Consider the following 19,042-nt stretch of genomic DNA (forward strand, 5'->3'; position numbering starts at 1 on the left):
CTCATAGGACACAATTTTATGAAAAGCAGTGGCTCTTCAATTGCATTTCAGGACACTGAAAAACGAAGTCTGTCATGGGAATGCTTCTTTAAAATAAGAGAAGACAGTAATATGGAAAAAATAAACACGGGATATGAAAGAAAAACAACAAAATACTAATTACAATTATGTCTGAGTCATTTCCCCCCTTTCTTCTTCTCCTTACTTCTAGAAACCTCATGGGGAAATGGTGCCTATTTTTGACAATTGGAAGTCTCCTTAGGTGAGGTCCCTACAGCGTCCCACTCAAAGAGACATCTTATGGTTGTGGGTCTCAAACATCTATCCATCTATCCTCAAACATGAGGACAGATAGGTCATCTAGCCTCAGACTTAATCAGGAAGCAAGCTCCTGGTGTGGTAGATAAAGCCACCCACCATAAGGGAGAAATAATACTCACTCATTGTCTCTACAGATACTGTATCAAAGTCAAAGCTGAACAAGCAAAGTCACTCCAAATGAACAAAAATATTCCAGAGGCAAGAGTGAGTGGAAATCAACTAAGTACTGGCTCCTACTAGGCATGCGATTACAGAAGCACTTCGGTCTGGGAATGAAATGCTCTACCTACATAAATATTTGATGTAAATGAAATTGTTCCATTATATTTCCACATTTTTTCTTTATTTTAAATGTTTTAAATGGGAATCTCTCAAATACATAAATTTGGACCAAAAACTAAGTGATTTAAGTTTGTCACTACTTTAACGATGGATCTCACCCCGTGCAGCTCACTGCCTGCTTAAACAGAGGATTGTGAATTCAAACATCTTGAGAACAGTCATCATTATGAATATCAACCATTATCCTAGGCTATAATATGGTGACAGTGACGCCTTCAGGGGCTTCTACAATACACAGGAGATGACTGACCCGATACTAAATAAATCAAAATGAGTAATTAAAAAACAAAACAAGAGCTACCGGTTTTTGAGTACTCACCACATGCCAGGTACTAAGTAAACGGCCATATGAAATGGATAGTATTATCCTCACTTTACCAATGAAGAAAATGAAGCTTAGCGAGGGTAAGTAACTGGACCAAGGTCCCACATATCTAGTAAGTGACAGAAATGAGAGATAAACCCAGGATTAGAGCCTTGCTCTAAGAAGTGGCCCCAGAGTATGATGCTTACACGGTTCTGGTGGAAATGTTAGTTTCTTGCCCTTGATGTCATGTTTTATTCCAGGATCCCTTCTTACTACCTGTGGCTGTCACTATTCCTGAAGCAATCTCCTCTCCTTGTTTTTCAACTTTGAAATGATAGAAGCAGACAAAACTCATTGAGCTTAGTATTAAGCATAAAGGCACAGTAAACAGAGTGGAGCGTCTAAGGTACTCCTAATGTGTAATGGTCAGAACTTTGACTGTGAGCTTTGTGTCATCTACATTAATATAAGAAAGCTCTAGATAAGTGAGATTTTTTTCTAAGGGTTTTTAAAAATCAAGTCTAGGAAAGAACATGGCTGAATTATTATGATCTTCAAGGTTTGGGCTGAATTTTACAAAGAAGAACAAACACATACTGTGGTTAGCATGTGCCAGGCATTATTCTAAGTGCTTCAGATAGGCGAGCTCACTGAATCTTCACAATGACCCAGTAAGATAGGTACTGTTAGCTGCCTTTTGCAGATGAGGAAACGGGCACAGCTGAATGACTTGCTCAAAGTCATATAGCTACTACCGTGTTTCCCTGAAAATAAGACCTAACCGGAAAATAAGCCCTAGCATGATTTTTCAGGAGGACATCCCCTGAATATAAGCACTAATGTGTCTTTTGGAGCAAAACTTAATAAAAGACCCGGTCTCATTTTCGGGGAAACATGGTAGCAAGCACCAGAGCCAGAATTCAAATCCAGAGTCCGAGTTCTGGACTTAGTCTGACTGCATCTCCGACACTTACCTGGTACCTACTAATAGGCACAAAGGGCTGTCCCGTTTACTGCAGAAGATCAACCAGGTAAAAGTTCCTTAAGGAGAACATGTTTTTTATGGAGCACATTATGTGCTTCCAAAAGAAAACAACGTTAAAATTCTATTCAAACAAGTAACAACTGGTGGTAATGTGAATTTGGGACAACCACCATTATTTCCATTTTCTAACACAGCAGACCCCAAAGGAAAAACTTTAATCTGAATCAAAAGGAAACTTGGTAACAACACACTCTATTTTCTCTAAACTTAGAATAGTTCCAAAATGGCAAGAAGTTGCCTAGGAGAACTCAGAATTTTGTTCCAGCACAGAGTTCACAATCTTCCTCTTTTCCTTTACAATAGAGTCTCAGACACATTAATAGTTTAAAGATGGGCCACAATGTTTAACCTTGCTAGTAAATTAAGAAATGAATATTATAAGCATAATGAAGTAATAAGCACCTTATATTTACTTGACATGGTCAAAGGCTATTTTTTTTTTAAGTTATAAAATCCCCCAAAGTGTTTGGGCAGGGGCGGGGGAGTGTGAGGGAGTGTGTGTGTGTGTGTATCTGATAGCATTTTAAATTAGCGTAATACTTTCAGTGTTCAATCTGATATAAAAAGAATTACCAAACTTTATAGCTTTTGACCCAGTAATTCCATTTCTGAGAATTACTCTAAAAAATAATTCAAAAGAAAAACAGATAGTAGTTCATAAAAAGACATTTCTTATTGGAGAGTCATAATGCTGAAAACAGTAAACATAAATTCTACCACAGAAGCTTTCAGGTTAATTGTGGCATATTACCAACTTAAAGCAGCCAGCCAACGTAATAAATAGGATCGTAATACAGTAGCATGAAAAGTTTATAAACCCTCACTTTAAAAAGTAATACAATCAACCAGAGGATGCCAGGAGGGAATGTAGACCGAGACCAAAGAATCTAGCTGTATTATACGTGCATGATACATCACTGAAGAGGGCAGGGAGAAGCTTACAAGTAACTTTGGAAAAGTTTTGACTGGAAACTGTAAGGCCAAAAGAAAAAATAACTGCACATAAACACTGTACTTTAGCTGGTCAAGCTGTTTCTTATGGGGATGCAGGTTAACAAATCTGACACTGCTTCCACATACATTCGAGTCTAATAAATACGCCAGTGGATGGTAGATGGGGGGAGGCACACTTCTCAGTCTCCGAGACGGAAGTTGCAGATAAGCAAGGAGGAAAGGCTAGGATGGTCCCTGTAGTGATGGACCCATCAAAGACATTAGCATGAGCCTGTCTGTCGCTTACTGTAGATACAGATAGGGACACAATTCATACGAGCATACGCATACACCTACTTCCTAGCTGTCAGGTGAGACAGCCTAGAAGCAAGAGCATGCCAAGTCCGGATCTGGGTTTCTAAATAACATCCCCCAATAAAAGGAACCAAAGTTCTTTGGAGAAATGGCTGATTCTGGGCTTGGGCAGGGAAAGTACAAGATGACCCTGGAGCATCTTGTCATGCCAGAAAGGAAAGAAGTGCTCAGAAAACAAAAGGATGCGAGCGTGTCAAAGGAACACAGCAGCCAAGCTGAACGAGCTCCAGCCAAAGCTGGAACAATCGGAGCAACAACGTAGTACTAGATTATAACCCACAGTATAATATAAATAAAAGAGTCCATACTGAAGCAAATAAATAACTGAATAAATAATGGGGGCGGGGTGAGGAGAGAAAAGACAAATCTTCCATACAGAAGAATTCCAAACAATGTTATGTGGACACTTGCCACTCCAGGAAGTGGAGCTTAATTCCATCCCCTCTCCTTGAGTATGGGCTGGACTTAGTGACTTGCTTCCAAATAGCAAAGGACAGAATGGAGGAGAAAGCAATTCTATTGGGGAGAAACGTGGCAAACACTTCCTGGCCAGGCGATCAAGGTTAACACCATCAGTGATAAGCCCTGTTAATGCATGAGAAGGGCACTTCACCTCTGTGATATTCATCCCCCAAAACCCGTAACTCCAGTCTAGTCACGACAAAAACATCAGATAAACCCAAGCAGAGTGATAGTCTATAAAATATGTTACGAGTACTTCTCAAACTGTCAAGGTCATGAAAAATAGGGAAAGACTGAGAAACTGTCACAGACCAGAGACTAGGCAGACATGACAACTAAATGCAATGTGGGACCCTGGAACAGAAAGAGGATATTAATGAAAAACTGGTAAAAATAAAAATAGAGTCTGCAGTTTAGTTAATGTACCAATGTTGGTTTCTTAGTTCTGACAAATCTACCATGCTAATGTAAGATATTAAAAATGAGAGGAACTAGGTATGAGGTATATGGGAACTCTGTCCTCTACACAACTTTGCTGTAAATCTCAAATCATTCCCAAATAAAACATTTTTAAAAAGCAATACACATACCAAGTATACCTACCCTAAGATACAACTCTATGAAATGTAACATATGGATGTAAAGACAGATTGTAAAACAGTGGTTGTATACTATGAGGGAACATGCACTCTTTCCCCTTTACTACTAGAATGCAGGTTGAAACCTCCCGAAGAAGCCCCTGCTAACTGGAACACCTGCCCTTGGTGACGTGGGACAATCACAGGAGCCTGAGCAAAGGAACCACAACGTGATCTCCACTGAAGACACATAGCAACTGAAATGAAAAGGAGAGAAAGCAGAGGTGACAGACAACATGCCTGAACTGGCAGGACAAGACTGCTTCTAGCTGGGAAATGTGCACCATGTCCAAGTCTCAGAAATTACCAGAATTTCCCTTAGTGATTTTCTGGGTCACGGGGAAGACATCTTTCATTTGCTAATTTTTAGACTTTTGTACTTATTTATTACTCTCAGCAATTTAATTGCAGAAAGAGGAGAGAGGACAAGATATGATGCTTATCACTACAGAAAAAGTCATGAATCCAGGTTTAAATCCAGTTACCTTATGTAATCGAAGATATACATGAGCCGAAGAGAGTTTGTCCACATGAAACCTACAAAGAACGAAAACCACTTTTAGCAAGAGGTACAAGACAAGCATCTCCTCAGGCCACTTGCATTTCAGGCATTCCAAAATCCAGAATGAATTAACTCAGTGCCTGCCACATGCTAAATAGCACGGGGCGTATAAAGCAGTCACCACCTCCACAGGGCTCACTATCCCCTGGGAAAGGTAAGATAAACATGGAAGGTTCTGCAGCTGTGTGACACGAAGTGCCAGGATGAGTACTAGAGACAGTAACTGTTACATGCCCTGGGAAGGGCGGCATTTCAAGTGAGAAAGAGCTATCAGTAACCACAGGCTTCACTGACAACAGCGATCTGGTAGGTCCCTGACTGAAGCACAGCACTTAGAGAAAACAGGGAAAGGCATTTCAGGTGAGAAGAGAAGGGGATGAAAGAAGTCAGCAAGACTTCAATGCTGCAAGTCTGGGAGACTGCAGGACCACTGGCAGAAATACCTTATGGTTGGCGAGGGCACCAGTTTAGAGAAAAAGATGAGGGATTGGTTTGGGACATTCTGAGTTTCAAGCGATGGCAAAACAAGAGAATGTCAAGCAGAGTTGGAAGAGTCAGGTGAGGCCTGCAGACAGTAAACAGACCACATCATAAAATGGGTCAGCCCAGCAAGTCTCCCAGCCTTACAGCCACCAATGGCATTAATATGTTTCCAGGGAAAGCATGGTATTGCCCTTTATGACATTTCCCTTAAAACATTCAGAATTCCCTCCCACACCAATGTCCTAAATTTACCTTTCATTAAGGCTCCATCATCCACCAATGTAATTAAATCTTTTAAAACTTACTTCCTTTTTCACCTAGTCCGACATTTTGGGATGTTAGTTTTTCATATTTACAATTCACCAAAATAAAGCTGACTTTCTTTCCAACACCCAGAGATGCCCATGGAAACCTAGTATCAAACAACGGTAACATGTGATTCTCATTCTGTGATCCTGTTAACTTCCATCAGCTCGTCCTTAGTCCTTACCTTTCCCGACTGAAGAATGTTCAGTAAAATTCTAAGGGGGCACCATTACATCCCATTATGTATTTCTCTACACATTTTCTTAGCATGAATGTATTTTTTCAGAAGCGAAAATGGGCACACATTCACACCGAGTACAAGGTGTAAGCAGTGTGATTCTATATAAAGGTTAAGACTATACTATTTCCAATGCCCTCTTTAAAGGTTAAGCATCTTGCTAGTCACTTTGGATACAGACAAATATGCATTTTTGGCAGTCTATGATGACTCTAGGCTTTATTCTTAACCATTACTGATAGCCAGGAAATGGGCATAACATCTTAGTTTATTTTTCTCCAGCTGGTTCATTTACTCATTTGCATTCCCGTGTAAGAGATTCTTACTGATTATCATCTTCAGCTTGGCATTTTCCACCCAGAAACTGTGCTTTTTGCAAATCTAGAAATTATATATCTCATTACTCTCTTTCAGGATCTTAGGAAAATACCCCATTAGTAAGCAAACCCAACTGAGAAGTAACTTCTCCCCTTTCAACTTGTTTTAAGCCATTTCTCTATTTACAACTCTCCTATATACCCATAATAGCTCAATTGTATTCTGATTTTTCTTAAAGGTCTCTGACGTGAAATTTTACCAAAAGAAATACACAAATAATTCAATATACATCTAACTGATTCACACATAATTAGTCAAAGTACTAAGACACATGGGAGTATCACTGCTGATATCCACCAACTTCAGGCTCATAGGTACACCTCTACAAAGGACAGGGGGACGCATGGAACATGGGGCTTTGGTAGAAATGTAAAGTAAACAGACAAAAAAGCCAGCTCTGTAAAACAAAGCTTCTTGAGAGTGAGTTTCCTGAAAAATCTTTCCAAAACCACCCAAAATGCTTACTCAAAGTTAAATTATGCTCATTAGTTCCCTAGTTCCCTCTGTCCTTATCTTCCTCTCCCTGCTTAATCATTGTTAACTTTACCGAATGCAGAGACTACAAACTTCAATAAACGAGAATCAATAACCTAGAGATGAAGAGATGCAGGACCCCAGAAGCTGGGTCATTTAATTCCTTAAAGTGGGATTGCTGGAAATACTACTACTACTCTAAGGAGTTTGGAGGCGATAAACACACACTATCTCTATTTTCCTTTGGTCAAGATAAATTTAGTTCCTACCTAGAAAAATCCTTTGCTTAACGGCACCTCAGAAGGTTTCCTGATACAAACTCAGATGTTGATATTCACAGAGGTAAAGTTACAGAGTCTGTGTCAGAGTGAACCAGTGAACCAGGAAACTCTGTCCCGGAATGCAGATCAACCAAACCATTCTTAGCATGCCCAGGAATGTTTCCAGGGTTGACAGTTTATGCACCAGAACAGGTCTTGGATTTAGGGCTATTCTAGCTCACATCAAATCTTGAATAGCCCCTGAAAAGTAAAATTTAATTACTTTCAACGACAATCTCAAGACTACTGAAAAATGTCAAAATGGGTAACAAATGTCTAAGTATCTGTAGACACTGGTTTGTTTTAGTAGTATTCCAGCAGACAGTCAACCTGAATGAAATCAAATACCCAAGTCATAATACCTGGGGTGTAAATTGGAAATTTCTCTTCCACTTAATTTTTTTTTTTTAATGTCAGGTAAAAGGCTACGGTAAATTGACCTTCAAGGTACATCTGAATATATAACCTTTTCTATGCAGGTATTTCTGCCTCAAAACTGACATGTTAAAAACTTACAGAAGGTACTCTGGAACAGGTGCAGCTATCCTTATCTCCCTTGATAGAGTCTAGAGATTTTTAGGCTTTAAGGACAACTGAAATAATCCAGCTGGGGATGACAGTACTCATTTCTTATTGTGAAGAACTGTCCAGTGGAGATAAGTTCTAGACAGGCAGAGTGTTATCAATAAGGAAGTCAACAAATAGTTACTGAACACCTCCCTATGTGCCACGTCCTGTGCTAGGTACTGGTGACATAGCAGTAAACAAAACAGATCACTGTCCTCATGGGGCTTATAGTCTAGGTCTTAGGAAGGTAGGCAGCACCCCATCCAGAAGCCCTCAGCAGTGGAAACTGCCCACCTGAGGTCACGGGGTACCATGCATTGTCTACCTTACTGACATATTTGCGTTCAGAAGACAGGCCACTGTGCTGGGACGGGGGCAGATAAATGACTAAAATTCCTCAGGTGTCCAGTGCCTCTTGGTTTGCGGAGTGTGGACTTTAGAGAGGGTAGACAGGAAAGCATTTCCACTGGGGTCATGAATTAGTCCCTTTATAACGGGGTACGCTGGAGTAGGAGAGGAGGCACCCTTCAGTGGGTGTATGCACAGGTCTGGGGATAGAAAAGGTCAGTAAACTGAGTCTAGGGATAACTTAAGTTAATCTCTGTGTATTACTTTTCCTATTAAGTGCTCAATGCTGTATACCTTATTGGAAAGCAGTCAACTCTTCTAAAAATTGGCAGCCTAAACTCTGTCACTATAGGGGTTTAAATTAAGGGTCTGGGCCCACACTTGGAGAAAAGAGATCCAGAGAGGTCTTCAGCCATAGCCAGAGGTAAGAAAGAAGTGAACTGCAGCTACGAGTAGCAGCCCAGAAGAGGAGAAACTGATTTAGAACTAGAACCGGCTGGGGGGCCAGCAACAACCAGAGCACATCTATCATATTTAGTTTCTCTTAGCCTTAGTTTCCTCATCTGAAAAATGGGCATAATATCAGTAATTATTCCACAGGGTTGTTGTAAATTTATTAGTGGAGATAAGCACTTAACAGTATTTGCCATATAGTTAAACGCTCAATAAATGTTCATTGATACTATCAGGAAAGCAACAGAATCTGTCAGGGACAGCATTTGGTAAGTGTTAGGAGCTGTGGAGAACATATCCTGCTCTACAGGTATATTAGAGAGAGACATCACAAGGGTCACAGTGAGCGGTGGAAACTGAAGACAGAAAAAGCAACCTGAGTCTGAGAGTTTTACAAGGGAGAAAAACAAAAGTACCAGAAGTCCATGCATTCCTAAAAAATCCTGAGTGGTAGAAAAACCCACACAGTGTGCTAAGGCAGTTAGAAAAAAGAATGCAACTAAAATGAAGGGGTTTTTTCACCATTCATTTGCTTTGTTGTTTTTTTGGATTGGGTTTTGTAAACCGCAAAATAGATTATCTTGGAAGGAGGCTAAGCAAGTATTATTATTATTTTTTTAAATTTCCATAAATTATTTTGGAAAGAGGGGGCAGGGGCTGGATCAAGACTGGGTTAAACACACGAGTGAATTGAGAAGACAAAGGGAACCCAGTCTATGTTTTCTTTAAAGGTGGGTCTGGTCAAATGCTCTATTTATTCTATCCACACAGAAGCCTGTGTCTCTTTTCTTCACTGCCTCCTGTGAAGTCGTCATGCACTCACTCAAGAAGAGTGGTCTGAATGTGTCAGTGCAGGGGTCTCAGTACTTACTGTAAGAAGACACCCTAGAGGCCTTCACAGGCCTGAGATCTAACCCTAAGACATCACTCCCAGTTTACATGGTAATTATAAATGAAGGAGCTGGCATCCAGCTATTTACCATTGAACATTCATAAACAAAATACAAAGCACAAGTTCTAGTTTTAATCATAAGAGTCAGGTGGTTGGCCATGTCTAAGAAAGTAAACAATGATCCACAGAAAGCTGAACCAAAATTGTTACTTACCAAATATCTTCAGGCCAGCCATACTTTATTAGATCCTCATCTACAGGGAGAGATAAGAGAACAAAGAATAGGTAAAACAACAACAACAACAACAACAACAACAAAAACCTGTCAAATGAAGACATGCCAGAGTTTGTAAATAGTTGGGAAGGGGAGAAATATCAGTCCTTTCCACAACTTTTTCTCTCCCTTAATGGAGAAAAGCAATTCAGAGAGGCTTTGATGCTTGAAAATTCTGTAAAAATAGTTCTTACAATTGGAAAATGATAATCGTTATAATTTTTTATAATTTTTATAATACAATCTAAAGTTCAAAGACATTTCTATTTGAAAGTAAAACTAACAAATCAGAGCAGCTGAGAAGTTAGATGTCTTAGAAAAATGATTCACTGTAATAATACTTATATATCAAACTGTTTTGCTAAATCTTTAAAACCAATGAATTGCATTTTACTTCTTAAAAAAACAACATCAATTAAAATTGTAGGAAATTAGGGAATAAAAAAATCACCTAAAATTCTGTCACATGTGAAAATAAAAAATAGCTAAATGTTAAAGGTAACTGTCTCGGCGGGGGTGTGGTGGGGGGCAGGGATGGGACACATGGGTACTGGAAAGCATGAGGTATTATAAGCGTTCTGTTACTATTTGAAATGTTAACCTATGTATGTTAGGTAAAAATAAGATTTTAGAAATTTCTTTGGAAACAATGACTACTTATTCTATCATACGGATAAATGTTTCTATTGTTGACATTTGGGTTGTTTCAAATTTATAAATGCTTCAATAAATATTTTTTAAATAAATGTGTCCATATTCCTGTTTATTTCCTTAAGGTCTATTTCTAAAAGGTTGAGTATTCAAAATTTATGTACATTTTTAAGGCTAATAATATAGTTGCGTATCACCACAGAAAGGTTATACCATATATATTTCTAATAGTCATATGAATAATTAGTAACTAATTGTGCTTATTACAGAATATTTAAAATATTAGACAAAGTTAAAAACTGTAAGGGAAACAAAATGATTCATACATGACTTAAAATGTGCCCAAGAAAGTATAATCTATCTAACTTGAGTGGGGTATTTACTTTCCCAAAACCAAGAAGTTGATAATCCTTAAATGAGGGTACACTTAGCAACTGTAGACACCATGAGTTTTCTGAAGGGCTTTCTACTAGCTTAGTGGGAAGCTGAGCTAATAGCCAACAGGTAATCAGAAAAAGTAGAGAGAAATATAAAAACCTCTTTCTCAGTCAGGCAATGTTTGGCTCCCTAGTGACATCTGCTGGGTAGTAAAAAGAATACACCTGAAAGCTTTTTAGTGAAAGTAAATCAATTTAAGTTTCATTTATATTCCACCCAGCCCTTAGTCTGAAGTCCTCAAGGCCATTACAGACAGCCTGTGTTAGGAGCACTAGAGAACAGTCTGCTTTAACAATGTTATACTTTTCTTACAAAGCAGAGTAGGAAAGCTGATGCCTCCAAATGACTCCAAGAATTTTCCTGGGGAAAAGTGTTCTATACGTAGATTTTTTTCTATATATATCTTAATGACAGTGAAACACTACTCCTGGGGACTCTAGGCAGAATCTAAATTTACATATGTAGACGTAATCCTAGATTTACCTTTGTAGATATAAATTCCTACAGGGGACACTTAAAGAATTCCACAATCTAGCATATCCGAACGCACTTCTATAGAAAGCCTTCTCGGCTCTCCCTAATCACATTTATTCTCTCAGCCCCCTCTATTTTTGTCGCATTTGCTATTAATATTAATATATTTTGCCAATATTTTCGTAACAGACATCTACTCTTTAGAGCATTTTGAGGTGCACAGCAAAATTTATCCACACTTGTTTTTGTGTGTGCCTCCACCTGAACACTGTGAAAGCAGACTCAATCTTCCCCTTCAGATACTCACAGCGGCTACCACATAGGCCCATAGAGACAGACCCAACACACTAAACTAAAATGGAAGGAAAAGAGACATGGCAGGAGTGTCACTGGAACAGCTGCCTTAGGTCAGCACCACTGGGAGCCCGTCAGCGTGAACCAGTATCAAGGCAGCTCTTCACTGTAAGAAATATATAAAGCCCCCTCCCGAGAGCTGCACAGGGCAAAACCTGCATAACCCATTGCAGCTCGCTCTAGGCAGTTCTCAGTAACTCAGTAAGCACTTCTCTTAGTCTTAGGCGTGCACCCTTCATTGGTACAAAGAAAAGATTTGGTCCGGTTTGGATCCATCTAACGGCTCTTGCAACTGTGCCTTCCTGTTCAGTGTAATATAGGACGGTAATAGCATCCTCTCCTCAGCTACATTCATCAGGAGGGGGCGATGAGAAAAATACAAATCACCTATGGCAATTTATAGGTTACTAGGAGAAATAAAATTCAAGTGTTAATGCAAACAGCTTCTCCATTAAATCACACCCAGAGCCAATGTCATAAATTCATTAAAGGAAAAACTTTTAAAATGAGTTCCTTTATTTTGTTGTTTTTTTTTTCTGTTGGCTAGGATGTGATAGTCTTGCTTATACTGATTTTGCTTCATAGCAACCAGTCTTGTAGCAAGGTAATAACCGGTTTATATAGATCTGATTTATAAGTATATTTATATAACTATTATACATCACATTATTTTGGCACATATATATGTTACATTTTATATATAAGACCATAATATACTAACTATATAACTATATCACTACTCTTTGACATCTTTTAATTTTTGGCCTTATTTATTTCATTAATGTCAAATGTCTCATACCAGAGAATGCTATACTTGCCTTTTAAAGGATCAAGTTTTAAACTGTTGTCAGTTTCAAACTGCATCTAGAACACTCATGGTTTTAGGGGAAAAAAAAAAAGCAATACCTGGAGGTTAAAGAAAGGTGACTAGTGAATTAGCCAGCTCTCAGACTACTGAGGCAGAGTCATCCAGCACTGGTGTACTCCCAGAGAAGGGAGGAGAGGTGGCTTTGGGGAACTAAAGAAGCTCCAGTGATGGTAACTACTACTTAGAGTGCCCACGATGGCCCAGGCACTTTACCCAGGTGTTCATTAACCTTCACAACCCTGCAAGGTAGATATCATCCCATGATTCTCTTCTTACAGCTAAGAAATCTGAGGTTCAAAGAGGTTAGGTAACTATAGCTAGTTTGCTAAAGAGCTGGGATTTTTAACCCAGATTGGCCTGATGTAAGAGCTGTCTTTTCCAAAACATTACATTACCCCGTGAGAAGATCAGCTGTGTTTTCCAAGCTTCAAAAAGAGTAACTGTGTCATTTTCTCCAAGTGCCCTTGTTGCAGGTCTTTCCTCCCTCACCTCAGTGTTCCCCACACTAAGGGTCGGTGCTGTCAACTCACTGCTCTCTTGATTAAGAAAGCTAAAATTCACTGTCATCCCCCTTTCCACTCATGCAGTCAAAAAGTTTACCCCTCAAGCAATGTTTTTCTTTTAAACTTTAGTTCAAATTCATTAGTGGGTCAAAAAATTAATTTAGCAGGTTGAGACTAACTTTTTAAAAATGAAATAAAACAGAAAAGAAAATAGAGGGCATAACAAATAATATATATATTTTTGGTAAATTTTTGTTTTAGTTATATGAACGTGTACGGTATGAAATAATGTATTTCATTCTGAAAAGAGTGGTCAACAAAATTAGATAAAAACTGTTAACATTTATTTCATGACTTAAAAAGAGCCATCTTTAGCCTCAGAAAAACAATAGATATGTTGTTTCCACTAATCTTAAATGTGGTAAAAATGTACAGAAAACGATCTTTTCAAAGTCCAAGTTGAAGATTATTTTTGTTTGATCTAGGTTAACCCTGACTCAAATGCTATCACAAAACTCTTTATAAAGTTACTAATGAGCAACAGGCAATCCAATTAGCTCAAATATTATTTGCTAAACTAAATTCTAGGAAAGTTAATCCTCTGGAGTTCTTTATAATGGGTTACTTAGTTGTTAGTTGAAAACTAACATCCAACAAACCAAGGGGAAAACAGGCAATTAATACTTACCTGCTGGATATTTCAAAATCAAACACTTTTGAAAACTTACTTTCATATTTATCTTTTCCCATGTAAATAGTGTAAGCAGATGAGTTAACTAAGACAAAACAAAAACAAAAAGTAGTTAGATAACTTTATCATCAACGGAACCATTTCATAGGAAAAACAAATGACAAATGCTTAGATTGGAGCTTGGCAATACATGGCCGTCGGCCAAATCCAGCTCTGTTTTTGGACAGCCCTAAAGCTAAGAATAATTTTTACATTTTTAACAGGCTGAAAAAAGCAAAACAAATAATCTATACTGCATGTGGCTCACAAAGTCTAAAATATTTACTATCTGGCCCAAACAGGAAAAGTTTACTGACCCATATTAAAAACGGCTCTTTTCCTACTTTCTCAGGGATATACATAGTTTAACGCAATTCCAGTTCAGTCCTCTAGTTTTTGACTTCTTCAAAAGAATTTTTTAAAAACCTTCACCATAACCACCTAAAAATTGGTTTCTATACTTAGCCAAGTTTTATATCTCATACTTTTATTTAGTACTAGTTATATTGCAGGTGTGCTGCAAATTATAATTGGGCTCCCTGTCCCATTCGGGGAAACATGGCTCTCAAATGTTTTCTAAATCAGCGACGCTGAACCCTGATTACATATTAGAATCACCTAATTATGCCCCAGCTCCACCTAAGACAAACCAAACACAAATCTCTGGGAGGTGGGCATTGGTGTTTGTTTTTTTTTAAAGATCTCCAAGTGATTCTAAGGTAAAGTCAGCGTTCGGAGCCGTATCCTAAATCAGACTGAACATTCTGGGTGTGGCTTAGCTAAGGAATGACATTTGCTTTACCGAGCTAGCATGTTTTCATGTGGGCAACCTCCACCTGAAGTCAAACAAAAAGTTAAGTTTCCTAATTGAAATTCTAACTGGGTACTGGGTTTCCCAGCTAGTCCACAAAAACTTCTTTGGCCCTCATTTGGATGTAAACTCACGAATAGTCACTGAGCTCTCAGTCTACAAAGGCTGACAGATAGGTGTCAAGTTGGGTTGGACAGTCTGTTGGCTGTCGCTCCAGAGTACAGAACTACCACAGGTGAGCTCTGAAGGCTAGTGAGAAGCACTCTTTCATCTACATTCTTAAATTCACGACTGACTGTACTTTTAGTGAGAAGCTCCTTATCAATTATAATTGCTGTAGGGAGGGAAAACTGTGAACTACAGTCCATAATCACTTAAAAGTAGTTGAGAAATGACTTAAAAGGAGAGAATGTTGGACTAGTTGACAGAAATACTTATCTGTAATTGAGCATTGTATTAGCTTGATAAAGGCCTTAGCACAGCACATAACAAATGCCAGAAGTGCAGGAATAAAAGTAAAATGTGCTTCAGATTCTCTCTGCACAACCTGTTAATAGTGTGTATGTGAATATAATGTCACTACCAGGAGTATATCTTACCAATTAAACCCTCCATCAAGCAATGATGTTCTTTTTACAACCTAAACACTAATTAAGACTGGTTAATCACATTACAGAACATCCACAAAGTACCATGCACCCATTAAAAAGAAAAGGATAGGTGAAGAAATTAAATAGCAGGATAGTATTTTTATGAATCTATATACAGTAAGATTCAACTTGTAAAAAATAAATGAATATATAATTGTGTATGCATATATACACGTTTACATATACATTTCTAATATATGCTCCCATTTTCTTTACATGTATGGAAGGATATACATATGTTAACAACAGTCACATTAAATAGCTTGCTTACTAAACATAGCTTTTGTAATCAGAAACTTTTTAAATGATTAAAATAAAACTGTCTCTGTGCAGCCCAAGCTATCTAAATTATAGCCAAGAGAATGAAAAGTGATTTGGATGGTTGATCTATAAAAAGAGGATCTATAAAAAGATTAAGAACATAACTTCTACAAACCCAAACTGAGGGCATTCTACAAAATAATTCAACTAACAGTGTTATAAAAGACAAAGACTGAGCAACTCCTCCAGATTAGAAGAGGCCAAAGAGTAATGAATGACAAGTGAATGCAATGACCTATAATTTTCCTTTGTTGTAAATACATTAGAACAGTGGCAAAAACTGAGTAAAAGCTGATTAGATAATTGGAGTTTACAATATTAATTTCCTTGTTTCAAAAATGAAGAATATCTTTTAATAAGAATACCCTTGGTTTCAGGAAAAAATATTTATGTGTAAATTGCAACTTACTAACAGTTCAGGGGAAAATACAGTGCATGCTTGTGTGTGTGTGTGTGTGTGTGTGTGTAGAAAGAGACAGAGACAGAGAGAGATGAAGAAAGAAAAAAAGGGGGGAAAAGCGATAAGGTAAATGTAACATGTTAGAATTTGGGGAGTCTGGGAGGATATAAAGGAAATTTTTACTATTATTGTAACTTTTCTGAAAGACCAAAATTACGTCAAAACAGAAAATTAAAAATAAAGAGCATGAATTGCTGAGCAAGAAGTCTGAATTAAGCTCCTGTCCATGTTAAAGGGATAAAAAATAAATTGAAATATTCTAGTAGTTTTGTTATTCTCACTCAAATAAGATGGTTGATTAGTATAGGAACTAGTCATCTTGAAGATACCTGATTCAGGTGTAGCAATCAACCGAACTTTAGAGATGCTGTAATTTCATAATTTACAGAACATCTATCTTAAGATAGATGCTATTAAAAGTACAAGTGGACTTAATGAGCCTAGTGCAGGTATTTTGTGGGTCCATAAATCACATGGTCTTGAACTTGACACTGGAAATATAATAAGGCTAATGTTTCATTATTTCATTTTAAGAAAGCATAAAAGAATAAAATTGAACAGATTTTAGTCAGAGATACTAATCTTAAAACAAAAAGAAAAGTAAAAAATTTCCTATTGAGATGTTCTTCCCATTTTTTTAAAAAAAGTTTTTATGCAGTAACAGTTGGTTGAAAAGCTTGGCTAGCTATATGAAGTCATTTCCTGAAGATACTGTATTTTCAAGTTGTTCTGTATTGGAATATGTAGTTCTACTATTTTACTGGAAAAGTTATCGTTTTCCCATTAACTTTGCAATTTTAAAAGATTTGCTGCACAGGGCAGTTTTATTAGACTTAGAGGTTAAATATTTTTCCAAAAGGAAGCAGTTCTGATGTTATAATGGAAGTCAATGAGAAAAACACGACCCATAAATCTGTGGAAGCACTGTATCTATTAAGGACACCTGTGTATGCATGACTAGGTCTCAAAGAATTTAGAACAGCTTTAAGGCGAATAAAGCAGCTAGCATAAAATACATTTCATACTTATCTACCCTGCCTGAAATTTTTATTCCATTTTGGCCACGTATGGGTATCTATGTTGTGGGGGACTTTTATGAAAGAGATGCTCAAGTTATTACAGAGGGAGCAGAACAGACAGAACAGAGGAAGGATTGAAAACGCTATCAGGGGCTTATAATGATATTTCAGGCCGGTATGAATTTTTTTCTTAGTAATTTTAATAATATGGGTAAGACAAACCAAATCTATCGAGGCAGAGAAATAGCACATGGTACACTGTGGAAGTGTAATCTACTGAGAAAAATGATGAGAGGTGACAGCGTGGAGTAGGAGGCGTGGGGGTGTGTGAGTTACAACTTCTGTGGGCCTCAATATTCTCATCTCTAAAGAGAGAGTACTACCTTATTCAATCCCACACAAACAACATGGAGCTAGTTTCACTTAAATCTCAACTTGAACAAGCAAACGTAGATAGCAATGGTGTGAATAAAACACCATTCATTTATTCAACAAGCATTTATTGAGTAACAATATTATGAGCCAGGCACTATGCTAAGGACACAAGGAAATCCTGTCCCTGCCCTCAAAGGACTTCCACTCTAGCTCAAGCAGACAGCGTTTAATACCATATGGTAAGTGCTACGTCACAGGTATACAAAGGGTGTTAAGAGGGTCCCGGAAGAGGTATACCTAAGCAATCTCTGGGTCAGAGCTAGGTCAGAAAAAGGCATTTGGAAAAGATAAGCCAGAGCTGTCCTTAAGGGTGTAGCAGTTAACTGGGGGTTGATTCTAGCAAAAGGAACAACATCAGCAGAGAAACGAATTCTAGACACAGCATTTCCTGGGAAGTAAAAGCACCTTTTCCTTAACTGCCAACGACAAATCAGAAACATTACATGTCACTTTTCAAGATCGGGGACATCAATTCTGCCCAGTGAGTGGCTGTATCGTCATTCTAGGGTCTTTTATTTGCGTTCTGTTGCATCCCAGGCCTTACAACCCTTTCCTGTAAGGATAAGGCGCACTTCCTGTAAGGCAGAATTGCTGGCAAGTGTCTTTTCTTTCTCAAAGTGGGTAATTACTAGGACAGAGCCAGAATAAAGGCCGGAGGTGGGGGGGCTTGAAATGGGAGCGTGAAGAAGCCCACAAACTCCCGATTCCAGGTAATGACGGAAGGTCTTTCGGACCAAGGGAAGAGAACAACTCCCGGATGCAAACAACGCAGGCGGGACGGTCCCTCCACGTCCTTCAGGGCGCACTCGGAGACTACAAGAACGAACACCGAGAGAGCGAGGGAGGAGGCACCCACCGCCGAGGAGCTTTAGAACAAGGTCCAGGCTCCGCGGCGGCCTGGGGGGGCCCCGGCTTCGGTGACACCCTAACAAGAAGGGACACCGAAGGTCGTGGCGCCCACTCACCGCTGCTGCTGGTGAAGTAGAACACCATGATCCCGGCGGCGGCGCAGCGACTCCAGCGTGGAGCAGCAGCAACCAACTGTCGAAGTTTGGATACTAGAAGCGCAAAGGATGCCGGTTCCCCGGAACTCTCACGCACTTCCGGTGGACGTTGGGTCGCGTCATAACGTGAGCCCGTCGGCGCCATCTTTAATCTTGGCGAGTTGTATGTTGGCGGACTAGGGTGTTTCAAGGCAAAGAGGATGGTGCTAACTGGTTGGAAAACATAGCGGGGAACTCCGTCTTCTTAAGAGAAAAATGCCATTGGCTGACTGTATTTTCAGAATTTCCACACATTGGCGGTCAAGTCTTGCGGCTTGTCTATTGGTTTTATCTGCTTCCCCTGACAATATGCCTTTTTCACAGCTAGGTGTTCACTGCGTGAATTTCAGTACTTGAAACTTCATAGGAGTTTATTACATTTTGAATGAACCCAAATTCCTCCGCCCTTTTCACTCTCGTTTCACCACGTGTAAGGCACACATTTGGGTACATTCTGTGCTTCACTTACCTCATTTGCAAAATTAAGATGAATAGAGCCGCTAATTCATAGATTATTTTACTAAGGTTAAGTAAATAGGTATAAAGGATTTAGAACATAGCACTCAA

The 19,042-nt window shown here is 38.7% G+C and overlaps 1 protein-coding gene across 4 annotated transcripts in view; it reads right to left on the reverse strand.

Annotated features, from left to right (window-relative positions):
- CCDC25 (coiled-coil domain containing 25) overlaps positions 1 to 18,596 on the reverse strand; it is a 40,417-nt gene extending 21,821 nt beyond the window's left edge. For 2 of the 4 annotated variants that reach the window (XR_004425591.1, XM_033134261.1), the window contains exons 1-4: positions 18,398 to 18,596; positions 13,735 to 13,782; positions 9,659 to 9,698; positions 4,909 to 4,960 (exon numbers count right to left, since the gene is read on the reverse strand). Coding sequence is in view for 1 of the 4 variants with exons in the window: in XM_033134261.1 (XP_032990152.1) it covers positions 4,909 to 4,960; positions 9,659 to 9,698; positions 13,735 to 13,782; positions 18,398 to 18,581 (324 nt within the window). In the remaining 3 variants the exon portion in view is untranslated. Of the gene's footprint in view, positions 1 to 982; positions 1,098 to 4,908; positions 4,961 to 9,658; positions 9,699 to 13,734; positions 13,783 to 18,397 lie in introns of all 4 variants that reach the window. The other 2 variants (XR_004425592.1, XR_004425593.1) reach the window with 2 other exon arrangements.
- Positions 18,597 to 19,042: the final 446 nt, after the last annotated feature.

This window comes from Rhinolophus ferrumequinum, chromosome 18 (genome assembly GCF_004115265.2).
Source record: "Rhinolophus ferrumequinum isolate MPI-CBG mRhiFer1 chromosome 18, mRhiFer1_v1.p, whole genome shotgun sequence".
Classification (NCBI taxonomy): domain Eukaryota; kingdom Metazoa; phylum Chordata; class Mammalia; order Chiroptera; family Rhinolophidae; genus Rhinolophus; species Rhinolophus ferrumequinum.